The sequence below is a fragment of the Rhinoraja longicauda genome, chromosome 2 (genome assembly GCF_053455715.1).
Source record: "Rhinoraja longicauda isolate Sanriku21f chromosome 2, sRhiLon1.1, whole genome shotgun sequence".
In the NCBI taxonomy this organism is placed as follows: Eukaryota; Metazoa; Chordata; class Chondrichthyes; order Rajiformes; family Arhynchobatidae; genus Rhinoraja; species Rhinoraja longicauda.
Window position 1 is genome coordinate 507,094 of NC_135954.1, and position 25,320 is coordinate 532,413.

Below are 25,320 nucleotides of genomic sequence, written 5' to 3' on the forward strand. Positions count from 1 at the left end.
TTAGTAGTTAAAGGATATGATATAGTTGGTATTACAAAGACATGGCTCCAGGGTGACCAAGGCTGGGAGCTAAACATGCAGGGGTATTCGATATTCAGGAAGGATAGAAAGAAAGGAAGAGGAGATGGGGTGGCATTGCTGGTTAAAGAGGAGATTAATGCAATAGCAAGGAAAGACTTTAGTTTGGATGCTGTAGAATCAGTATGGGTAGAACTGCGAAATAGCCAAGGGCAGATAACGCTTGTTGGAGTTGTACACAGACCACCAGACAGCAGTAGAGAGGTTGGGGAGAGCATCAAGCAGGAAATTAGGGATGCGTGTAGGAATTCTCTGCCTCAGAAGGTAGTGGAGGCCAATTCTCTGAATGCATTCAAGAGAGAGCTAGATGGAGCTCTTAAGGATAGCGGAGTCAGGGGGTATGGGGAGAAGGCAGGAACGGGGTACTGATTGAGAATGATCAGCCATGATCACATTGAATGGAGGTGCTGGCTCGAACGGCCGAATGGCCTACTCCTGCACCTATTGTGTAAGGTACAGGGGTTGTCATGGGTGACTTTAATCTACATATGCAGTGCCTTCCACAATGTTTGGGACAAAGACCCATCATTTATTTACTTGCCTCTGTACTCCACAATTTGAGATTTGTAATAGAAAAAAATCACATGTGGTTAAAATGCACATTGTCAGACTTTAATAAAGGCTATTTTTATACATTTTGGTTTCACCATGTAGAAATTACAGCTGTGTTTATACATAGTCCCCCCATTTTAGGGCACCATAATGTTTGGGACACATGTCTTCACAGGTGTTTGTAATTGCTCAGGTGTGTTTAATTGCCTCCTTAATGCAGGTATAAGAGAGCTCTCAGCACCTAGTCTTTCCTCCAGTCTTTCCATCACCTTTGGAAACTTTTATTGCTGTTTATCAACATGAGGACCAAAGTTGTGCCAATAAAAGTAAAATAAGCCATTATGAGACTGAGAAACAAGAATAAAACTGTTAGAGACATTCATTCTACAGCAAGACAATGATCCCAAACATACTGCTAAAGCAACAAAGGAGTTTTTCAAAGCTAAAAAATGGTCAATTCTTGAGTGGCCAGGCCAATCACCCGATCTGAACCCAATTGAGCATGACTTTTATATGCTGAAGAGAAAACTGAAGGGGACTAGCCCCCAAAGACGTACAGGTATGTAGGTTAATTGGCTGGGTAAATGTAAAAAATTGTCCCTAGTGGGTGTAGGATAGTGTTAATGTACGGGGATCGTTGGGCGGCACGGACTTGGTGGGCCGAAAAGGCCTGTTTCCGGCTGTATATATATGATATGATATGATATGAAAACGAGCATAAGCTAAAGATGGCTGCAATACAGGCCTGGCAGAGCATCACCAGAGAAGACACCCAGCAACTGGTGATGTCCATGAATCGCAGACTTCAAGCAGTCATTCATGCAAAGGATTTGCAACAAAATACTAAACATGACTACTTTCAGTTACATGACATTGCTGTGTCCCAAACATTATGGTGCCCTGAAATGGGGGGACTATGTATAAACACAGCTGCAATTTCTACATGGTGAAACCAAAATGTATAAAAATGGCATTTATTAAAATCTGGCAATGTGCACTTCAACCTCATATGATATTTTTCTATTACAAATCTCAAATTGTGGAGTACAGAGGCAAATAAATAAATGATGGGTCTTTGTCCCAAACATTATGGAGGGCACTGTGGATTGGGCCTACCAAATTGGTAACAGCACTGAGGAGGAGTATTTCCTGGAATGTATACGGGATGCGTTTTTAAACCAATATGTAGAGGAACTGACTAGAGGGAAGGCCATCCTAGATTGGGTATTGTGTAATGAGGAAGGATTAGTTAGCGATCTTGTTGTGCAAAGCCCCCTGGGCAACAGTGACCATAATATGGTGGAATTCTGCATTTGGATGGGGAGTGACACGGTTAATTCAGAGACCAGGGTCCTGAATTTGAACAAAGGAGACTTTGAAGGTATGAGATGGGAATTGGCTAGGATAGACTGGCAAATTAGACTTAAAGGGTTGACAGTGGCGATGCAATGGTGAAGATTTAAAGACCGCATAGATAAACTCCAGAAATTGTTCATCCCTGTCTGGCGAAAAAATGAAACGGGGAAGACGGCTCAACCGTGGCTGACGAGGGAAGTCAAGGATAGTGTTAAAGCCAAGGAAGAGGCATTTACTGTAACTTGGCCAGAAGAAGCGGAAAACCGGAGGACTGGGAGAAATTTAGAACTCAACAGAGGAGGACAAAGGGGTTAATTAAGAGGGGAAAAAGAGCATGAATGAAAGCTTGCGGGGAATATAAAAACTGACTGTAAAAGCTTCTTTAGATATGTAAAAAGGAAAAGATTAGTGAAGACAAATGTAGGTCTCTTACAGTCGAGACAGGTGAATTTATAATGGGAAACAAGGAAATGGCGGAACAGTTAAACGAGTACTTTGGTTCTGTCTTCACTGAGGAACACACAAACAATCTCCCAGAAATACTAGGGGATTGAGGATCAAGTGGGAGGGAGGAACTGAAGGGAATCCACATTATTCAGGAAATAGTGTTAGGTAAACTGTTGGGACTGAAGGCAGATAAATCCCCAGGGCTTGATGGTCTGCATCCCAGAGTACTCAAGGAGATGGCCCTAGAAATCATGGATGCATTGGTGATCATTTTCCAGTGTTCGCTCGACTCTGGATCAGTTCCTGTGGACTGGAGGGTAGCCAATGTAACTCCACTTTTTAAGAAAGGAAGGAGTGAGAAAACGGGGAATTATTGACCAGTTAGCCTTACATCGGTAGTGGGGAAGATGCTGGAGTCGATTATTAAAGATGTTATAGCAGCGTATTTGGAAAGCAGTGACAGGATCGGTCACAGTCAGGAAAGGTTTAGAGGAATATGGGCCAAACATGGGCAGGTGGGACTAGCGTAGATGTGGCAGCTTGGTTGGCATGGATATGATGGGCCGAAGGGCATGTTTCAATGCTCAAGGACTCTATGAATCTATGGCTGACCTCAGGTACATTAACCCAACCACCCAATCTGTCTTTAGTTTATCTGGTGAAGAGGGACCACATGGTGAACACCAGATACAGACACTAGACTCCAATGCAAGTTTACACATTAGACAACATGAATCACATGACAATGACAAACCTTCCTCCACTGTTGACTAGCACACAATGCTGATGTACACTGAGAATACAATGAGATTTACAACATCCTCCAGCATTTCCTATGTTTAGACCCTGTAAATTTCTCAGTTAATTATTGGAGTTTGGAGGTTAACTGAAATTGTGTCACTTCTTTGAAAAGAAATGCTAAAATGTCAGTAATATAATATGGAATGAAGATAAATGTAGTGGTGTATAGCGTAGCGGCAGGGCTACAAATCAAAGCACTTCACTGTCAGATTTATCAGTCTGACACAAATCAAGCTTAAACAAAATGTCTTTAAAAGGTCTCTGATCAAACAGCGTTCCCCCTGGCTAGGCTGACAGGCTGTTGATAAATGCAGCAAACATTGTTTTCCCTTGAAACCACGAGTACAACAATTAAAGACGCAGAGTGTGGAGAAACTCAGCGGGTCAGGCAGCATCTGTGGAGAACATGGATAGGTGACGTTTCACAGAGTGCTGGAGTAACTCAGCGGGTCAGGCAGCATCTGTGGAGAACATGGATAGGTGACGTTTCACAGAGTGCTGGAGTAACTCAGTGGGTCAGGCAGCATCTCTGGAGAACATGGATAGGTGACGTTTCACAGAGTGCTGGAGTAACTCAGTGGGTCAGGCAGCATCTCTGGAGAACATGGATAGGTGACATTTCGGGTCAGGACCCTTATGAACAATTGCCCTTTTAATCTCTTGTAACAAAAGTTGAAATTAAAGTGGTTTAAATTACTTTTCAAAGAGCAGTCTGTGCTTCCCGTGGGTTTTCTTGCATAAAATAATTTATTCGGATGATACATGCAATAAGCTGCATTCTCTCACCCTTCCTCTGAACATCCACATACAGACATCAGCTGCTCTACGTGGACCAACACTGCCCATTGCTTCATCTACAACACGGTATGGTTCTAATGATCTAATCATCAGCCAACACAATGACAAAGGAAGTTTCATGGATCACACCATCTCTGTACTGTGCTGTTAGAGTCAAGAGACTGTCCAGCCTTTCCTCACTGTCCTCCATTTTCTTCTCCTTGGTGAAAACAGATGCAAAGTACCTGTTTAATACCTGGTCTACTTCCCCAGACTCCAAGCAAAGTCGCCTCCTTTATGTTGAGTTGTGCTTCCCCCGGGTTAACCTTGCCTCCTTTATGTTGAGTTGTGCTTCTTTCCCCCTGGTTAACCTCGTATGTTGTGCAGGGATTATGAAGTTGCTGCCATTTCTTTCTAGTGCTCTCTAAACAGGGTGCTTACTATAGAATGCAAAGTGCTGGAGGACTCAGCGGGCCAGGCAGCATCTGTGGAGGGAAGTGGACAGCGGGCGTTTCGGGTCAGGATCTTTCTTCCTACTCTCCGATTCTTCCTCTCTTACTGATTCCTCTCGTTCTTGCTCTCCCTTCAGTCAGATTCCCAGTTCATGAGGTGTATGGAACGAGCTGCCAGGGGAGGTCATTGTGGCAGGGACGGTCTCAACATTTAAAATACATTTGGACAGGTACATGGATAGGAAAGGTTTAGAGGGAGGTGGGACAACGCAATTGGGTCAAGCGTAGATGGGGCATCTTGGTCGACATGGAGGAGTTGGGCCAAAGGGTCTGATTCTTTAACTCTAAATTCATTCCTTGATCATCCAATATGCTGTATGTAAAAGCAGAGAATGATAGCTGAACAAATGACATCAGCTAATGAATGAAACATCACTGGGTGCAGTGCCACAGAAGGAAAAGATTCAAAGTTTTGCTCCACTAGGGTTGCCCCGCGCCCCACGTGACCTCACCCAGCCAGCGGCCACGTGCTCCACCAATGGCGGCCTCCCGGCCTGGGTGCCACATAACGGAGGTTGCGTAGAACCCGCCTCCTGGCCCGGGCGGCCGCCATTGGTGGAGCGGGAGCACGTGGCCGCTGGCAGGGTGAGGTCACGTGGGGCGGTGACGTCACCTTGTCTCGTATTTGGGAGTGAGGAAGTTGGCAACCCTACACTCAACTGTGGATTCCTTCACTTGCTCCCTTCCCATCACGTAGTCACTCAAGCAGTGGGAGTTTTACAGAGGACGGGCAGTGATCTTCACTGAGTTGTGTGAGCAGGGAGCTTTTACAGAGGACAGGCAGTGATCTTCACTGAGTCGCGAGAGCAGGGAGCTTTTGAAGGAGGGAGGGCTACCGACTTTAGTAGGAAAGATAATGCTGACTTCATACACTGTACTGGGTTCAGTTTGAATAGAAGCACCAATTATTACATCTCGAGCCTAGTTTTATTTGACTGTGATAATGAACAGTTCTGCAGTATGCTAATGTATTTGACAGCAAGTTTATTCCCCGTAATCAGCAAAGCTGCTCTCACTTGTATGAACACTCTGCCCTGGAGGCTGAGCTACCCTGCCAGCAGTCCTCAGCCAGCAGGCACAAGCTTGAGCACAGGTGAAGACTGGTCTTCTGATCATACTCCACTTCGTTAAGACATCATTAAAGCCCCATTCTGCAGTGACATGCACAGTAACAGCTCGTGAAACAGAAATGAGATTCGCGCCGTCAACGTCTCCATTATGCACATTGATGAGGCAGAGGGCAGACCTGCAATGATTCCACTGGGCTTTGCACTAAAAGCACATAACACCGAGGATGGTATGTCAGCCGTCCTTTTGTAACAGAGTGCAATACACTCCTGGTCTCCAGTGCTCTCAAACGCTTCACTGTTATCGATCTAAAAGTTGCTGTTTGCTTTAGCTGTAAGTCCCTAAAACGTCACACACACAAACACTCACTGTCATAGTTGATGCATTTGAATTATAGACAATAGACAATTGAAAAAAGGTGCAGGAGGAGGCCATTCACCCCTTTTAGCCCTCTCTCCCTCCTTTCTTAAAAAGTGGGATAACATTCAGAACTGATCCTGAATCTATAGAACATTGAAAAATGATCACCAATGCGTTCATGATTTCTAGAGCCAACTCCTTAAGTACCCTGGGATGCAGACCATCAGGCCCTGGGGATTTATCAGCCTTCAGTCCCATCAGTCTACCCAACACCATTTCCCGCCTAATGTGAATTTCCTTCAGTTCCTCCGTCACCCTAGGATCTCTGGCCACTAGAACATCTGGCAGATTGTTTGTGTCTTCCTTTGTGAAGACAGATCCAAAGTACCTGTTCGACTCGTCTGCCATTTCCTTGATCCCCATAATAAATTCACCTACTTCTGTCTTCAAGGGACCCATATTTGTCGTAACTATTTTTTCCCTCTTCACGTACCTAAAGAAGCTTTTACTATCCTCCTTTATATTCTTGGCTAGCCTATCTTCGTACCTCATCTTTTCTCCCCGTATTGCCTTTTTAGTTATCTTCTGTTGATCTTTAAAAGAGTCCCAATCCCCTGGCTTCCTGCTCATCTTTGCTATGTTATACTTCTTCTCATTTATTTTTATACTGTCCTTGACTTCCCTTGTCAGCCACGGTCGCCTCTTACTCCCCTTAGAATCTTTCTTCCTCTTTGGAATGAACTGATCCTGCATCTTCTGTGTTATTCCTAGAAATACCTGCCATTGCTGTTCCACCGTCTTCCCTGCTAGGGTCTCTTTCCAGTTAACTCTGGCCAGCTCCTCCCTCGTGCCTCCATAGTCCCCTTTGTTCAACTGTAGTGCTGACACTTCCGATTTTCCCTTCTCTTTCTCAAATTGTAGATCAAAACTTATCATATTATGATCACTACCTCCTAATGGCTCTTTTACCTTGAGATCCCTTATCAAATCCGGCTCATTACAGAATTCTTGGTACCTTCAGGTAAGCAGAATCAAAAAGATCAACATTTTTATTGTTTTAAAATTTTGGACTAAATGACGTCAAATTAATAACATTAAAGAGGTGATTAAAAGTTTTCGACATTGCATTATTCAGCTAGCGACCATCACTGATTGCATTACTCAGTTTGTGACCATCACTGGTGTACTGGGTCAGCATGAAATGCCATCATAGAAACATAGAACATGGAAACATAGAAAATAGGTGCAGGAGGAGGCCATTCGATGCTTCAAGCCAGCACTGCCATTCAATGTGATCATGGCTGATCATCCAAAATCAGTATCCCGTTCCTGCTTTTTCCCCACATCCCTTGAATCACTTAGCCCTAAGAGCTAAATCTAACTCTCTCTTGAAAACTTCCTGTGAATTTGCCTCCACTGCCTTCTGTGGCAGAGAATTCCACAGATTCACAACTCTCTGGGTGAAAAAGTCTTTCCTCACCTCAGTCCTAAATGACCTACCCCTTATTCTTAAACTGTGACCGCTGGTTCTGGACTCCCCAACATCGGGAACATTTTTCCTGCATCTACCCTGACCAATCCTTTAAGAATTGTATATGTTTCTATAAGATCCCCTCTCATCCTTCTAAATTCCAGTGAATACAAGCCCAGTCGACCCATTCTTTCATCATATGTCAGTCCCACCTTCCCGGGAATTAACCTGGTCAACCTACCCTGCACTCCCTCAATAGCAATAATGACCTTCCACAAATGAGGAGACCAACATTGCACACAATACTCCAGGTGTAGTCTCACCAGGGCCCTGTACAACTGCAGTAGGACCTCCTTGCTCCATCAATTTAAATGACATCAGACTCATTATATTAAAATGTAACTCACTTCACATCTGAATGCAACAATTCCACAACACTCTATTAGTTCTGGACATTTTATGCCAACTCAGTAGCTCCAGTGATGGTCACAAACTGAATAAAGCTATCATCTAAAAATATATAAATTTAAAAAATACCCTGATCCATATAACATCAATCCTGACACGAGGTAAGACATTGATTCAATGCATGCTTTTAATTCTGTTTTCTCTGAATCATCCCGCTTTCAATAATTTTCTCCTACATACCAGAGTCTTGAATTTTAAAATGTTAATTTTCTTTGGTGGAATTCAAGATGTCATTAAGGTCTTCCTTCCTTCATTAAGGCCCTATAACCCCAAGGGTTTTGCTCCAATACTGTCAACCGTGTCTTCAGCAGATACGATGCTGTGTTTCAGAGGCACATGGATGTTTAGTAGTTTATTTATTTGTCATTCCACTCCTTACAGATCATGCAACGAATGGGAGGAAACAGAGTGCCTCGGGGACCATAGTGCAATACAAATGCAAAACATATAGACAGGGCAGGGGAGGACAGTGCGGTACAAGTGTATGGATCACGTGCACGTAGAGGGGAGCAGTTTAACTTGGTATCTTGTTTGGCACAGACCATGTGGAATGAAGGGTGTGTCTGGGTCTGTTCCTGTTATGTACTGTTTTATGATCAGAGTTAGAACATGGAACATAGAACAGTACAGCCCACATCGTCCCTGCCCAACATGATGCCAAGTTAACCAGATCTAATTTGCCCACACATGTCCTACAGAGCCGCATCATGGCTTCCTGACTCTCCCCTCAATGCTCCTGGCAATGGCAGCAAGCATACCATACACCTTCTTTCCCACCCTATCTACTTGTGCTGCCACCTGCAGGGAGCTATGAACTTGGACCCCAAGATTCCTCTGCACATCGATGCTGTTCATGGTCTTGCCATGAACTGTACACATTCAACCTCCCAAAGTGCAACACCTAACACTTGCTCAATTTAACTCCACTTATCATTTCTCTGCCAGTTTCTGTAGCTGATCAATAACCTGCTGTATCTTCTGACAGCCCTCCTCACTGTCTGCAAATCCTATCATTTTGGTGTTGTCACCAAACGTCCTCACCAACCCATCTACATTTACAACCATGTTTACATATCACAAACAGCTGAGGTCCCAGCACAGATCTCTGTGGAACTCCACTGATCACAGACCTCCAGTCAGAATATCTCCCTCGACCACAACCCTCTGTCTTCTATGTACCCGCCCCCTTGCTCCCCGCACCTTTAGAACAGACTGGTCCCACCAAGATGCAGCACAGAATGCCACAGGAGATCCTTCTTCCCTGTGGCTATCAAACTGTACAACTCCTCCCCCTTCTGTCGTGGGGTAGACTGAGACTGACCCCTCCTCCCCCCTCCTTAATCTTTGCACATCCCCAATCCTGGACTTTCCTCTCATCACTTTAATTTCATGTTTCATGGATGAACTTAAAAAGACACAAAGTCCTGGACTAACACAGTGGGTCAGGCAGCATCTCTGGAGAACTAGACTGTCCAACCTCTCCCTGTAGCTAATACCCCCTAATCCAGGCATCATTCTGGTAAACCTCCTCCCTGTCCAAAGTCTCCACATCCTTCCTGTAATGGACCAAGCAGAACTGCACACTACGTGGCCTAACCAGAGTCCTATACAGCCGTTCCATGACTTCCCCACTCTTCCTTCACAACCCTTTATCTTTTATGAATAAGCCTGTTCTGAATGCATGTGACCAAGTGACAATGAATCCTGTGCATTTTACTATTCTGGATCAGCCTAGCATGAGGGACTTTATCATGTGCCTTACACAAATCCATATCAACAACATCCACCGGCCCACTCTCATCACCACCTTCACCATGTGTGGCGGCGCCTAACGGCTGCGGCTCGCTGGCAGTCTGTTCGTCTTTTTTCCTTTTTTTTTGTTGTGTGTCGGTGTTGGGATGGTTTTTGTTTTTTGGCTGTGTATGTGTGGGGGATGTGGGGGGGTGTGGGGTGGGGGAAACCTTTCTTTTTTAGGTCTCTTCCTCACAGCGCGAGATGCGGCTCGGCCGCGGGGCCTTCCATCGCCCGCGGGGCCTTCCATCGCCCGCGGGGCCTTCCATCGCCCGCGGGGCCTTCCATCGCCCGGTGCGGCTCAGCCGCTGGACTTAACAGTGCCCGGTGCGGCTCGGCCGCGGGACTTTACATCGCTGGTGCGGCTCGGCCGCGGGACCTAACATCGCACGGCGCGGCTCGGCCGCGGGACTTAGCAGCGCACGGTACGGCCGCGGGGCCTTCCATCGCCCGGCTTGGCCACGGGACATTTCAGCACCCGGTGCGGCTCAGCCGCGGGGCCTTCAATCGCCCGGCTCGGCCGCGGGACGTTTCAGCGCCTGGTGCGGCTCGGCCGCGGGGACTCCCATCCCCTTGCGGGGACTGTGCGGGCCGGTCGGGGACGAGCTGTCTGTCCGTGGGCGTGGGGAAGAGAGTGGAAGTTTTGTTGCCTCCATCACAGTGAAGGGGTGTTTGGAGTCACTGTGATGGACGTTTGTGTTGGGGTCATGTGTCTTGTGTTCTTTTTTTTTGTGTGACTGCTATGTAATTTCGTTCGGTACCTTGGTACCGAATGACAAATAAAGCTCTGTATGTATTCTGTATCCCTCCTCCATAACACACTCAACTTAGTAAGACAGGACCTGCCATGTACAAAGCTATGCTGACTATCCCTAATTAGGCTATCTCTTCCAAATCAGTTTCCAAATACTTTTCCGAGGCTCACCCAGGTAATATTCCCCTGATTCTCTCCACTTCCCTTCTTAAATAATAGAACAATGTTAACTACTCTCCAGTCTTCCACACCTCTCCTGTGGCTAGAGAAGACATTGGTATTGTCCACACTGATCTCTGTCTCCCATGTCCTTCTCCTTGGTGAAAACTGATACAGAGGGACCTCTAAGAGTGCAGGTACATCATTCTTTGAAACTGGCGTCACATCTAGGCTTTCGGTACATTGGCCTTGATGTGTCAGGGTTTTGAGTATAGAAGATGGGATGTTATATTACTGTTGTACAATACATTGGTGAGGCTGCATTTGGAGTACTGTATTCAGTTTTGGTCACCCAGCTATAGGAACATTGTCACAGACTGATACAGCACGGAAACTGACCCTTGGACAGAACTTGCCCATGCTGACCAGGGTGACCCATCTGCACTAATCCCATTGTCCACATTTGGCCCATATACCTTCCACCCACTGTGTGAAAATGTTGCCCCTCAGGTTCCTATTAAATCTTTCATTACTCATCTTAAACCTAAGTCCTTTGGTTCTCGATTCCACCACTCTGGGTACAAGGCCCTAGAAGATCACAACCCCTCAGCCTCTTGCACTCCTAGGACTAAAGTCCTAACTTTCCCAACATCCCCCTATAGCTTAGGCCCTCGATACCTGGCAACATTCTCGTAAATCTTCTCTGCACTCTTTCCAGCTTAACATCGTTCGCTAGCAGGGTGCCCAGAACTGAACACACTCCTCCAATTATTGCCACAACACACAACTTTGCATTGAGCTGGAGAGAGACTTCTGAACGGCCCTTCCGTAAGCTAGGGCACTGTCCCATTCACCTCGACCCCATTGCGGACATTGGACTTTGTCTCTGGAACTGATGCGCTACAATGCTGAGAACTAGATTCTGCACTCTGTATCTTCCCCTTTGCTCTACCTATTGTACGAGTTTGAACTGATTGTTTAGTTTAGTTGTGTTTGTAGATAGGGCATGGAAACAGACCATTAGATCACTCAGATGCTAGTTCTATGTTATCCCACTTTTGTATCCTACACACTAGGGGCAATTTACAGAGCGAATTAACCTAAAAACCTGCAAGTCTTTGGAATGACAAAAGAGACCAGAGCACCCGGAGGAAACCCACGCAGTTACAGGGAGAACATACAAACTAGAGCAGAAAAAGTAAGAGCAGGGAGGTTATAGGACAACTTCTTATCAGTGAGAGAGGATGTTGCTAAACCCTCGTCGGAGAGAGGAGAACTTCTTCAAAGGTGACATACCTCGAGGAGACTTTGCAGTGGAGTGGCAAAATGTGTCGGAAAAAAACTGCAGATGCTGGTTAAAATCGAAGATAGACAGAAAAAGCTGGAGTAACTCAGCGGGTCAGGCAGCATCTCTGGAGAGAAGGAATAGGTGACGTTTTGGGTTGAGACCCTTCCTCAGACTCGTTTCGGGTCGAGACCCTTCTTCAGGGTCTCAACCCGAAATGTCACCCATTCCTTCTATCCAGAGATGTTGCCTGAGCCGCTGAGTTACTCCAGCTTTGTCTGTCGACCTACAACTTGTTATCATATAGTTCTGGTCACAGCTGGAGTACTCTGCACTGGTCTGGTCACCACAATATAAACAAACTAAAGTCTTCACTGTAACTTGGTGCACATAATAATAAACCAATAACAATAAAATCTCCTGATAGATTCTCAGTTAAACTCTGAAGCATGTAGATGGATTAGGTTCTATTGGGGTCAGCCGAGACACAGAAAAGTTCAGGCTTTCAAACACGAGCCTCAAGTTAAAGAAGGTGCTGGAAGCCATGTAAATCTACACTGAGCAACAGCTGTGTGCCTCGGGATTAGAGAAGGCCAAGACTAAGTGGGGAAACAAGACGATAGAAGTCACCGCATAATTACTTCCTCAAAGACTAAAATGTGAATTGCCAGTATTTTATAGCACCGAAGCACAACTCAGCAAATGTCCCCATTTACAGTAATCGAGCTGTTGTGATGGTGCAAAGCTTTAAACCTCACCCTGCCAACCACAGCCCCCTCTCAGTCCGTTAACCTCCACTCTCTTATCAAAGGGCAATTTCCAGACAAGCAGGAAACTTCCTCCCCATTCATTACACTTCATTCACCATCTCCCTTCATTTATCATTCACAAGTGATTTGAGGCCTACACTTCTATTGTTTCAGCTTCTTTATATTCATTGCCCGTTAGTGGTTGAGGAGATCAACTATTAACCCAACCCAGATCTGCTGCCCGCCAGGGCAATGGGCCATCATGGGCCATCATGGCCAAGTTAACACTACATTGTTAACCACTCTGAACTCTGGACAACAGGTAGAAACATTGTAAATAGGTGCAGGAGGAGGCCATTTGGCCCTTCGAGCCAGCACCGCCCTTCATTGTGATCATCCACAAGCAGTAACCTGTGCCCAACTTCTCCCCATATCCCATGATTCCACTAGCCTCCAGAGCTCTATCTAACTCTCTCTTAAATTCATCCAGTGATTTGGCTTCCACTGCCCTCTGTGGCAGAGAATTCCACAAATTCACAACTCTCTGGGTGAAAAAGTTCCTTCTCACCTCAGTGTTAAATGGCCTCCCCTTTATTCTAAGACTGTGGCCCCTGGTTCTGGACTCCCCCAACATTGGGAACATTTTTCCTGCATCTAGCTTGTCCAGTCCTGGTGTTGCCCAAAATGTGGTGACTCTTGTGCACTGTCTCAGTGTAATCTTATTGTTACACAATTGTATTTGGGTTTGATTGTGCTTATGTATAGTGAGATTTTTACTAACCTGTATGCAACAAAGGGATTTCACTGTCACCTGGGTACATGTGACAATAACGTATCATTGTTTCCGAAGGCCTAGATCCCCACTTGACCTTGCCTCCCCGTTATCTATGTGTATTTTTTAATTTAGTTTAGTTTAGTTTACTAAGGTACAGTGAAAGCTTTTGTTGCAAGGTAACCAGTCAATGGAAAGGTAATTCATAATGACAATGGATCCGTTCACAATGTACAGATACAGTATAAAGTGAAGGAAAAAGAACTGCAGATGCTGGTTTAAATCAAAAGTAGACACAAGATGCTGGAGTAACTCAGCGGGTCAGGCAGCATCTCGGGAGAGAAGGAATGGGTGACGTTTCAGGTCGAGACCCTTCTTCAGACTGATGTCAGGGGAGGGGGCAGCATGTCCCCTCCCCTGACATCAGGCAGCTTCTCTCCAGAGATCCTCCTTGACCTGCTGAGTTACTCCAGCATTTTGTGTCTACCTACAGTATAAAGGGAACAAGGTGCAAGGCAAGCCACAATACAAAAAACACATTGAAATGAAGAAGTACAGAACAAACCACTAAAGGGAGTAGCGAGATCTGGCCACTGATTCTTTCATTCAACTACTTATCTCCCCGTTCCCACAGCTCATAACCTTCAGTGATAAAGACTTGCTCATTGTCTCCTTTGTTTCCCTGGTGATCAGTTTCACAGCCAGCAGCTGAATGACTCTGGTGATGAAGTCGTTTTGTTGGTGCAATGTTCAATGCCTTGAATGAAACACAAAATGCTGGAGAAACCAAGTGATTGAGTCAGTCAGCATCTGTGGAGGGGATGGACAAGTGATGTTTTGGGTCAGGACCTATCCACATTAGAGTCATAGAGTGATACAGCGTGGAAATAGGCCCTTCGGTCCAACTTGCCCACACCGGCCAACATGCCCCATCTACACCAGTCCCACCTGCCCGGGTTTGGCCCACATCCCACCAAACCTATCCTACCCCCACCATCTTTTGTGTGAAAAGATTCCTATTTCTTTTCCCCTTCATCTGAAACCTATATCCTCTGGTCCTCTATTCCCCTACTCTGGGCAAGAGACTCTGTGCATCTACCCGATCTATTCCTCTCATGATTTTATAAACCTCTGTAAGATCTCCCCTCATCCTCTTGCGTTCCAAGGAATAGAGACCCAGCCTACTCAACCTCTCCCCATAGCCCAGACCCTCTAGAGCTGGCAACAGCCTTGTAAATCTTCTCTGTACCCTTTGTGTAGATGCTGCCTGCCCAGCTGAATTACTCCCGCACTTTGTGTTTTATTCAAGATTCCAGCATCTGCAGTTGCTTGTGTTTTGATATCTTTAATGGAAGGATGTAAAGAGGATGAGGCTTGAGGGCAAGCAGGAACAAAACCTCACCTTCAGTGACTGTGTGCGTTTAAAAACCTGTCGTACTGCTGCAAAAAGAATTTCATTGTTCCGTTTTGGCACATATGACAGAGACATTTCTTACTCTTGATACAGCGTCTCAATCTGAAAAATCGATCAAACCTTTGCCTCCACGGATGCTGCTTGACCTGCTGGGTTCTTCCAGCAGTTTGTTTTTTACCTGTGTCCCCTCTTGCTCACCATTAATGTTTAACCTACCTTTCTAAAGATGGGCACATTTAAATCCCTGCACATGCTGTTATTTTAGAGTGAAACTAGACCACGTTGGGCCCAAACCTCTCCTGCATTGGTGCAGTACCCTCTCCTCCCCCTCTCCCTCCCTTGGAGATAGATTTAAACTTTAAAATATGAATAACTTACAAAATATAACACCGATTTCAATGAAACTTCTTCCATTAGCACCAAAGGAACGGCGGTGAGTAAGGTGGGCCTAAAATTGTCGCGCTGTCATGTACCGTTTTGTTCAGGACCAAACAAACAAATGAGAGTTTTAGTATATAGATGGGGAAAAATACTTGGTACTCACCAATATAACATGGAAAAGACTGGGCACAATCTGGCTTTCTTCAATCAATCTGAAAACAAAAATGATTAACGTTGCATTAATTACACGACAGTTTCATCTTCATTTAAAGGTACAATATTGTAGTTGCTATTGATGCTGAAATGAATGGATGCGTTGGCAGGATTTATGCAGAACACCGACTGTTTACTGATGCAGTTCCTCATTAAGCTTGTGTATACCCAATAAGTGTGAGCTATGTCAGAGTTTATTGGAAATGACTTAGTGCCTGCCTTATTGATCAAAGTTAGGAAGTCAAAACATACTGTGACATGAGGGAGGGAGTAAACACTATCAAGATTAAAATGTAAAACGGTGCCATTTGTCAATTAGGTAAAAGGTTGGACTTTGCAGTCAAGTTATTAAAAGTCTGCAAGTGTCAGTGGTGGTTTTGAAGAGGCTTTTTGCGAGGCACATGGATATGTGATGTGTGGACGGATATGATCACGTGCAGGCTCAGCAGATCAGTTTAACGGCATCATGTTCAGCACATACATTGTGGGTCAAGGGCCTAGTCCATGTTCTATGGCTCAATTGTTTAGAGGTTTGCAACAAACTATGGACAACATAAAAATTGTCACATTAATCACTGCTTTATGTAAGATAATAGTCATAGAGTCGTACAGCAAAGAAACAGGCCCATCGGCTCAAATCATCCAACTGGGAAGATGCCCCAACTAAGCGCGCCCCACTTGCAGGCATTTGGCCCAAGTCCTTTGAACGTAGATAGAACATTGAACAGTGCAGCACAAGAACAGGCCTGTCAGCTGAGCATGTCTGTGATGGATACGTCCTTCCTAAACAATGTAGTTGCATGCATGATAGCTGATACAAGTGGCAAAAATAACATTCATTTTGGATACACCAGATATAATAAAACAAGCGACATTACTGTCAAACTGTTCCTGTGATCTAACATGCTGGGTGTAAAGGGTCCTGGTTAGTGATTCACCTACCCTGTGCCTATCTATTCCCCTCATGATTTTGTACACTTCTATAAGGTCACTCTCCTCATCTTCCTGCACTCTGAGGAATAAAGTCCGAGACTGCGCAACCTCTTCCTTTCGCTCAGGCCCTCAAGTCCTGGCATTATTCTGGTAAATCTTCTCTGCACACATTCGAGCTTAACAACATCCTTCCTATAACAGGGTACCAAAAGTGAACACTACTCCAAATGCAGTCTCACCAAAGTCTTGTACAACTGTGACATAACATCTCAACTTCTATACTTAATACCCAGACCAAAGAAGATCAAAGAATCAAAAGCCTTCTTTACCAAATTGAACGGGTATTGCACATTCAGGGGTGAGTGGGCAGGAAGGGTGACGACATGAAGATCCAGTAGTCACGATCTCTCTCAGAGGGTTCATGGTGAGGGAATCCTGGTGAGATTGCGAGTATTAGCTGCCGGGGATGAGCAGAATAACTACATGTGACCAAGGCTTGAGGGTGATTCATCACATGGTCCATAGGGTCAGAAGAGGAGCAGGGTTAATGGGATCGTCGGTAATGAGATCAAGATGGGGAGTAGTTAAAATTAGGACTCATTTTTGAGGTGAGAATCTAATGTTGTGTTACTACACAAAAAAGACACAAAGTGCTAGAGAACAAGGATAGGTGACGTTTCACAGAGTGCTGGAGTAACTCAGCGGGTCAGGCAGCATCTGTGGAGAACATGGATAGGTGACTTTTCACAGAGTGCTGGAGTAACTCAGCAGGTCAGGCAGCATCTGTGGAGAACATGGATAGGTGACGTTTCAGGGTGGGACCCTTCTTTAGTTACTGAAGCTTACTGAAGATTAATGACTTGGATGAAGGGATTAAAAGTACCATTAGCAAATTTGCAGATGATACAAAGCTGGGTGGCAATGTGAACTGTGAGGAAGATGCTAAGAGGTTGCAGGGTGACTTGGACAGGTTGTGTGAGTGTGCGGATGCATGGCAGATGCAGTTTATCCACTTTGGTGGTAAGAATAGGAAGGCAGATTATTATCTGAATGGTGTCAAGTTAGTAAAAGGGGACGTACAACGAGATTTGGGTGTCCTTGTTCATCAGTCACTGAAAGTAAGCATGCAGGTACAGCAGGCAGTGAAGAAAGCCAATGGAATGTTGGCCTTCATAACAAGAGGAGTTGAGTATAGGAGCAAAGAGGTCCTTCTGCAGTTGTCCAGAGCCCTAGTGAGACCACACCTGGAGTACTGTGTGCAGTTTTGGTCTCCAAATTTGAGGAAGGATATTCTTGCTATTGAGGGCGTGCAGCTTAGGTTTACCAGGTTAATTCCCGGAATGGCGGGACTGTCATATGTTGAAAGACTGGAGCGACTAGGCTTGTATACACTGGAATTTAGAAGGATGAGAGGGGATCTTATCGAAACATATAAAATTATTAAGGGGTTGGACACGCTAGAGGCAGGAAACATGTTCCCAGTGTTGGGGGAGTCCAGAACAAGGGGCCACAGTTTAAGAATAAGGGGTAGGTCATTTAGAACGGAGATGAGGAAAAACTTTTTCAGTCAGAGAGTTGTGAATCTGTGGAATTCTCTGCCTCAGAAGGCAGTGGAAGCCAATTCTCTGAATGCATTCAAGAGAGAGCTAGATAGAGCTCTTAAGGATAGCGGAGTCAGGGGGTATGGGGAGAAGGCAGGAACGGGGTACTGATTGAGAATGATCAGCCATGATCACATTGAATGGTGGTGCTGGCTCGAAGGGCCGAATGGCCTACTATTGTCTATTGGTGTCACTACCACATATTGTCTCAGCAGAAAGTAACAAATATTAATTAATATAACCACCCTCATAATCTCTGGGAAACAATGTCACCCATGGACAACTGGAGGAGATTGCTTCAGAGGTGCTGTTTCTAAGAGAACCTGGTGAATTTCCTGTAGGAAGGCACTGCAGATGCTGGTTTCAACCGAAGATAGACACAAAATGCTGGAGTAACTCAGTGGGACAGGCAGCATCTCTGGATAGAAGGAATGGGTGACGTTTTGGGTCAAGATCCAAAATGTCACCCATTCCTTCTCTCCAGAGATGTTGCCTCTCTCGCTGAGTTACTCCAACACTCTGTGAAACGTCACCTATCCATGTTCTCCAGAGATGCTGCCTGACCCGCTGAGTTAGTCCAGCACTCTGTGAAACGTCACCTATCCATGTTCTCCACAGATGCTGCCTGACCCGCTGAGTTACTCCAGCATTTTGTGTCTATCCTGTTGAATTTTCAAAGTAATAAAAGTTGACCTGGCAAAATTGCACTGCTATGAATTTGAAATTCAATACAATACAATACAATACAATATATCTTTATTGTCATTGTACCCAGGGGTACAACGAGATTGGGAATGCGCCTCCCATACGATGCAATAATTTAGGTAATTTAGACAGCAGCAACCCAACGAAACGAAACAGTTGTAACAGTTTTGGACAGGGTAAAGTGCAAGTTGATCTATGCGTTGTGGCCATCCGGCTCAGCAGGACCGGTTCATAGCAGCTATGGCCCTGGGGATGAAGCTGTTCCTGAGTCTGGAGGTGCGGGCATAGAAGGCCTTGTATCGTCTGCCCGATGGAAGGAGTTCGAACAGACTGTTGCAGGGGTGTGAAGAGTCTTTGTGGATGCTGGTGGCTTTTCTGAGGCATCGTGTGTTGTAGATGCCCTCAAGGCAGCATTCTCTCAAATCAGAATGATTTTAAACGAATCAACTCTATACATTTTGACTTCATATTTTCAATTTGGGCGGCATGGTGGCACAGCGGTAGAGTTGCTGCCTTACAGCGCCAGTGAGCCGGGTTCCATCCTGACTGCGGGTGCTGTCTGTACGGAGTTTGTACGTTCTCCCTGTGACCTGTGTGGGTTTTCTCCGGGTGCTCCGGTTTCCTCCCACACTCCAAAGACGTACAGGTTTGTACGTCAATTGGCTTGGTAAAATTGTAAATTGTGTGTAAAGTGTGTGTAGGATAGTGCTAGTGTGTGGGGGTCGTTGGTTAGTGCAGACTTGTATATGCACATACTTGGCCAATAAACTTATTCATTCATTCATTCATTCATTCATTCATGACTCTATAATGCACCGAATGCATGCAAGAAGAGAGAGATTCAAAGGGATTTTAAGTAGTCTGAAATTTCCTACTCAAAATCAAAATGTCTGTTCCAGTAAAATGAGTACAACATCAGGTGCTCTCAACAAATGAGAAGCATTTGTAAAGGCAGAGCTGTGAGCACCAACGTGCCTTCAGCGTGGCAGCTAATGGCTGGCCTGTCATGTGTCACGATGAAGGTTGTACTCTGTGCTTGGCTGAGGCAGTAGTATATGACGGAGGGCCAAATGGCCTGTTTCTACGCTGAAGGCATGGTAATTTTCAAAGATTCTAAGGGGAGTAGGAGGCACCATGGCTGACAAGGCAAGTTAGGGATGGAATAAATCTAAAAGAAAAGATGTATAACACAGCAAAGAGTAGTCGGAAGCCAGAGGATTGGGAAACTTTGTTAGGACAACAGAAGGTAACAAAACGGGCAATACGGGCTGAAAAGATGAAGTACGAGGGGAAGCTGGCCAAGAATATAAAGAAGGACAGTAAAAGCTTCTTTAGATATGTTAAGAGAAAAAGATTAGCAAAGACAAATGTGGGTCCCTTGAAGGCAGACACGGGTGAAATTATTATGGGTAACAAGGAAATGGCAGAAGAGTTGAACAGGTACTTCGGATCTGTCTTCACTAAGGAAGACACAAACAATCTCACAGATGTACTGGAGGACAGAGGATCTAGGGGGTAGAGGAACTGAAAGAAATTTTCATTAGGCGAGAAATAGTATTAGGTAGGCTAATGGGACTGAAGGATGATAAATCCCCAGGGCCTGATGGTCTGCATTCCAGGGTCCTCAGGGAGGTGGCTCTGGAAATAGTGGACGCATTGGTGATCATTTTCCAATGTTCAATAGATTCAGGATCAGTTCCTGTGGATTGGAGGATAGCTAATGTTATCCCACTTTTCAACAAAGGAGCGAGAGAGAAAACGGGGAATTACAGACCAGTCAGCCTGACATCGGTGGTGGGGAAGATGCTGGAGTCAATTATTAAAGAGATAATAACGGTGCATTTGGATAGCAGTAAAAGGACAAGTCCAAGTCAGCATGGATTTATGAAAGGGAAATCATGCTTGACTAATCTTCTGGAATTTTTTGAGGAAGTAACAAGTAAAATGGATGAAGGGGAGCCAGTGGATGTAGTGTATCTAGACTTTCAGAAAGCCTTTGATAAGGTCCCACACGGGAGATTGGTGACCAAAATTAGAGCACATGGTGTTGGGGATAGGGTGTTGACATGGATAGAGAATAGGTTGGCAGACAGGAAGCAAAGAGTAGGAGTAAACGGGTCTTTTTCAGAATGGCAGGCAGTGGTGAGTGGAGTGCCGCAAGGCTCGGTGTTGGGGCTGCAACTGTTTACCATATATATTAATGATTTGGATGAAGGAATTGGAAGTAACACTAGCAAGTTTGCAGATGACACAAAGCTGGGTGGCAGTGTGAACTGTGAAGAGGATGTACGGAGGTTGCAGGGTGACTTGGACAGGTTGAGTGAGTGGGCAGATGCATGGCAGATGCAGTATAATATAGATAAATGTGAGGTTATCCACTTTGGCAGCAAAAACAAGGAGGCAGATTAATATCTCAATGGTGTCAGGTTAGGTAAGGGGGAAGTGCAGCGAGACCTGGGTGTCCTTGTACACCAGTCACTGAAAGTTGGCGTGCAGGTACAGCCAAGTCAAGTCAAGTTTATTTGTCACATACACATACAAGATGTGCAGTGAAATGAAAGGTTACCCACAGTCCAGCAATAGAGCAATAAAAATAAACAATTTCACACATAATCACAACCAACACAACACAAAAAAAAAGAAACATCCATCACAGTGCAGTAAAGAAAGCTAATGGCATGTTGGCCTTCGTAATGAGAGAATTTGAGTATAGGAGTAAAGAGGTTCTTCCGCAGTTGTATAGGGCCCTGGTGAGACCACATCTGGAGTATTGTGTACAGTTTTGGTCTCCTAATTTGAGGAAGGACATCCTTGTAATTGAGGCAGTGCAGCGTAGGTTCACGAGATTGATCCCTGGGATGGCGGGACTGTCATATGAGGAAAGATTGAAAAGACTAGGCTAGTATTCACTGGAGTTTAGAAGGATGAGAGGGGATCTTATATAGACATATAAAATTATAAAAAGACTGGACAAGCTAGATGCAGGAAAAATGTTCCCAATGTTGGGGGAGTCCAGATCCAGGGGCCACTGTCTTAGAATAAAGGGGAGGCCATTTAAAACTGAGGTGAGAAAGAACTTTTTCACCCAGAGTTGTGAATTTATGGAATTCTCTGCCACAGAGGGCAGTGGAGGCCAAATCACTGGATGAATTTAAGAGAGAGTTAGATTGAACTAGTGGAATCAAGGGATATGGGGAGAATTTGGGCACAGGTTACTGAATGTGGATGATCAGCCATGATCACAATGTATGGTGGTGCCGGCTCAAAGGGCTGAATGGCCTCCTCCAGCACCTAATAGAAAATAGGCTTCAATGTTTCAATGGACGGCTATGAAGTGTTGGTAAATGGTATGAATATGGATGTGTATCTGATGGTGGGAAGGATATGATGGCCAGAGGCTGTGTGACGCCTGAGTCTGTGACTGATCCCATACCACTCCTGCTTCACCAGTATACCCACCACTTCACCTTAACCCTGATCCTGGCTCCACCCTCCCTTCACCCTTCTGCCTCTCCACATTTCTTCATTTCATAAATTATAGGAGAAGAATTAGGCCATTCAGCCCATCAATCATGGCCATTCAGCCCATCAATCATGGCCATTCAGACCACCAATCATGGCCATTCAGCCCAATCAATCATGGCCATTCAGCCCATCAATCATGGCCATTCAGCCCACCAATCAGAGCTGCCAGGGAAAGGTACTCTGAGAAGCTGAGGAGCAAGTTCTCAGCTAATGACGCTTCTTCAGTTTGGAAGGGCTTGCAAGGAATCACCAGGTACAAGAGGAAAACCCCACGCTGCTTGGACAATCGTCAGCTGACCAACGACCTGAACGAGTTTTACTGCAAGTTTGAGAAACAGAAACATAATCCTGGGATCCTCTCCCCCCACCCCTCCATCATCACTTCACACGTACCCACAGACTGACTCCAGTTTGCAAAGACTGGCCCCTTCCCCCCCGACCCCTCTGCAATCACCAATTTGCACATCCTCACAGACTGACTCCAGTTCAACACTAGAAATTGCGGAGGTGGAGAGGCTATTCAGGAAACAGAAAAGCCGGAAATCTCCAGGACCGGACAATGTTTCCCCCTCCACCCTCAAGCTCTGTGCCAAACAACTGGCTACACAGACATGTTCAACCAGTCCCTGCAAACCTGCACTGTCCCTGCCTACTTCAAGGTCTCCACTATTGTCCCTGTACCCAAAAAGACAAGGATCACTGGCCTTAATGACTACAGGCCTGTCGCACTGACCTCTGTAGTCATGAAGACCTTTGAAAGACTTGTGCTGGCCCAGCTGAAAAACATCACAAAGCCCCTGCTGGACCCCCTGCAGTTTGCACACAGGGCCAATAGATCGGTGGATGACGCAGTCAACCTAGGCCTGCACTTCATCCTCCAGCACCTAGACCACAAGGGGACCTATGCCAGGATTCTGTTTGTGGACTTTAGCTGTGCGTTTAACACCATTGTGCCAGAGCTACTACACTCCAAACTCTCCCAGCTGACTGTGCCTGAACCCCTCTGTCAGTGGATCATCAACTTCCTGACGGACAGGAAGCAGCATGTGAGGCTGGGAAAGCACATCTCGGACCCGCAGACCCTCAGCATAGGAGCACCGCAAGGCTGCGTACTCTCCCCTCTCCTTTACTCTCTCTACACCAACGACTGCACCTCCACAGACTCCTCTGTCAAGCTCCCCAAGTTTGCGGATGACACTACCCTGATTGGACTGATCCAGGATGGGGAGGAATCTGCCTACAGACGGGAGGTGACACAGCTGGCGTCCTGGTGCCATCGCAACAACCTGGAGCTCAATGCTCTCAAGACAGTGGAACTAATTGTAGACTTTCAAAGAGCTCCCCCTCCCCTCCCCCCACTCACCATCAACAATACCACAGTCACATTTAAGTTCCTTGGAACCATCATCTCCAGGGACCTTAAATGGGGGGCCACCATCGACTCCACAGTCAAAAAGGTCCAACAGAGGATGTACTTCCTGCGGCAGCTGAGGAAACACAATCTGCCACAGGCAATGATGGTCCAATTCTATACTGCTATCATTGAGTCCGTCCTCACCATCTCCATCATGGTCTGGTTTGGCTCAGCCACCAAGCACGACATCTGGAGGCTGTCACGGATCGTTCCATCAGTTGAGAAGGTTGTTGGCTGCAACCTTCCCCCCATTGACCAACTGTACACTGTAAGGGCCAGGAAGCAAGCGGGCAAGATCATCTCTGACCCCTCTCACCCTGGCCACAAACTCTTTGAAGCACTTCCCTCTGGAAGGCGACTCCGGACTGTCAAAGCAGCCACAGCCGGACATCAAAACAGCTTTATCCACGAGTGATAGTTCTACTCAATAACCAAAGTCTGTAGTTTCTATTTTGCTCTGGTTTATTTTCACCCACATGTTTAGACCGTAATGTTGTACCCTTATTGTTTTGATGTGTTTATGCTTTATTCTTAATTGTTAACTGTATGTTTGTGTTGTCATTTGTGAGCGGAGCACCAAGGCACATTCCTTGTATCTGCACATACTTGGCCAATAAACTTATTCATTCATTCATTCATTCATTCATTCATTCATTCATGACTCTATAGTGCACCGAATGCATGCAAGAAGAGAGAGATTCAAAGGGATTTTAAGGAGTCTAAAATTTCCTACTCAAAATCAAAATGTCTGTTCCAGTAAAATCAGAACAACATCAGGTGCTCTCAACAAATGAGAAGCATTTGTAAAGGCAGAGCTGTGAGCATCAACATGCCTTCAGCGTGGCAGCTAATGGCTGGCCTGTCATGTGTCACGATGAAGGTTGTACTCTGTGCTTGGCTGAGGCAGTAGTATATGACAATGGGAGTGGCACACACACATCCAGGGCTACATCAAGTGGTCAAGCAAAGTTAGGGGGAGAGAGCAACCAACATTTTATTCTTTGGGAAATATCGATGGCCAAAATCACAGAAAAGCCAACTTGAAACTAACATAAGAAGACACAAAGTGCAGCAGTAATTCAGGCAGTATCTCTGGAGTGAGACACAAAAAGCTGGAGTAGCTCAGCGGGACAGGCAGCATCTCTGGACAGAAGGAATAGGTGATGTTTCGGGTTGAGACCCTTCTGCAGATGAATATGCATAGGTCTGAAGAAAGGTTCCAACCCATAACATCACCTACAGTGCCTTCCACAATGTTTGGGACAAAGACCCATCATTTATTTATTTGCCTCTGTACTCCACAATTTGAGATTTGTAAAGGAAAAAATCACATGTGGTTAAAATGCACATTGTCAGACTTTAATAAAGGCTATATCAACATGAGGACCAAAGTTGTGCCAATGAAAGTCAAAGAAGCCATTATGAGACTGAGAAACAAGAATAAAACTGTTAGAGACATCAGCCAAACCTTGGGCTTACCAAAAGAAACTGTTTGGAACGTCATTAAGAAGAAAGAGAGCACTGGTGAGCTTACTAATCGCAAAGGGACTGGCAGGCCAAGGAAGACCTCCACAGCTGGTGACAGAAGAATTCTCTCTATAATAAAGAAAAATCCCCAAACACCTGTCCGACAGATCAGAAACACTCTTCAGGAGTCAGGTGTGGATTTGTCAATGACCACTGTCCACAGAAGACTTCATGAACAGAAATACAGAGGCTACACTGCAAGATGCA

At 45.4% G+C, this 25,320-nt stretch overlaps 1 protein-coding gene across 3 annotated transcripts in view; it reads right to left on the reverse strand.

Annotated features, from left to right (window-relative positions):
• ulk4 (unc-51 like kinase 4) overlaps positions 1 to 25,320 on the reverse strand; it is a 434,415-nt gene that overhangs the window by 143,515 nt on the left and 265,580 nt on the right. For all 3 annotated transcript variants that reach the window (XM_078413782.1, XM_078413790.1, XM_078413774.1), the window contains one exon: positions 15,359 to 15,407. In XM_078413782.1, the coding sequence (XP_078269908.1) occupies positions 15,359 to 15,407 (49 nt within the window). The remainder of the gene's footprint in view (positions 1 to 15,358; positions 15,408 to 25,320) is intronic.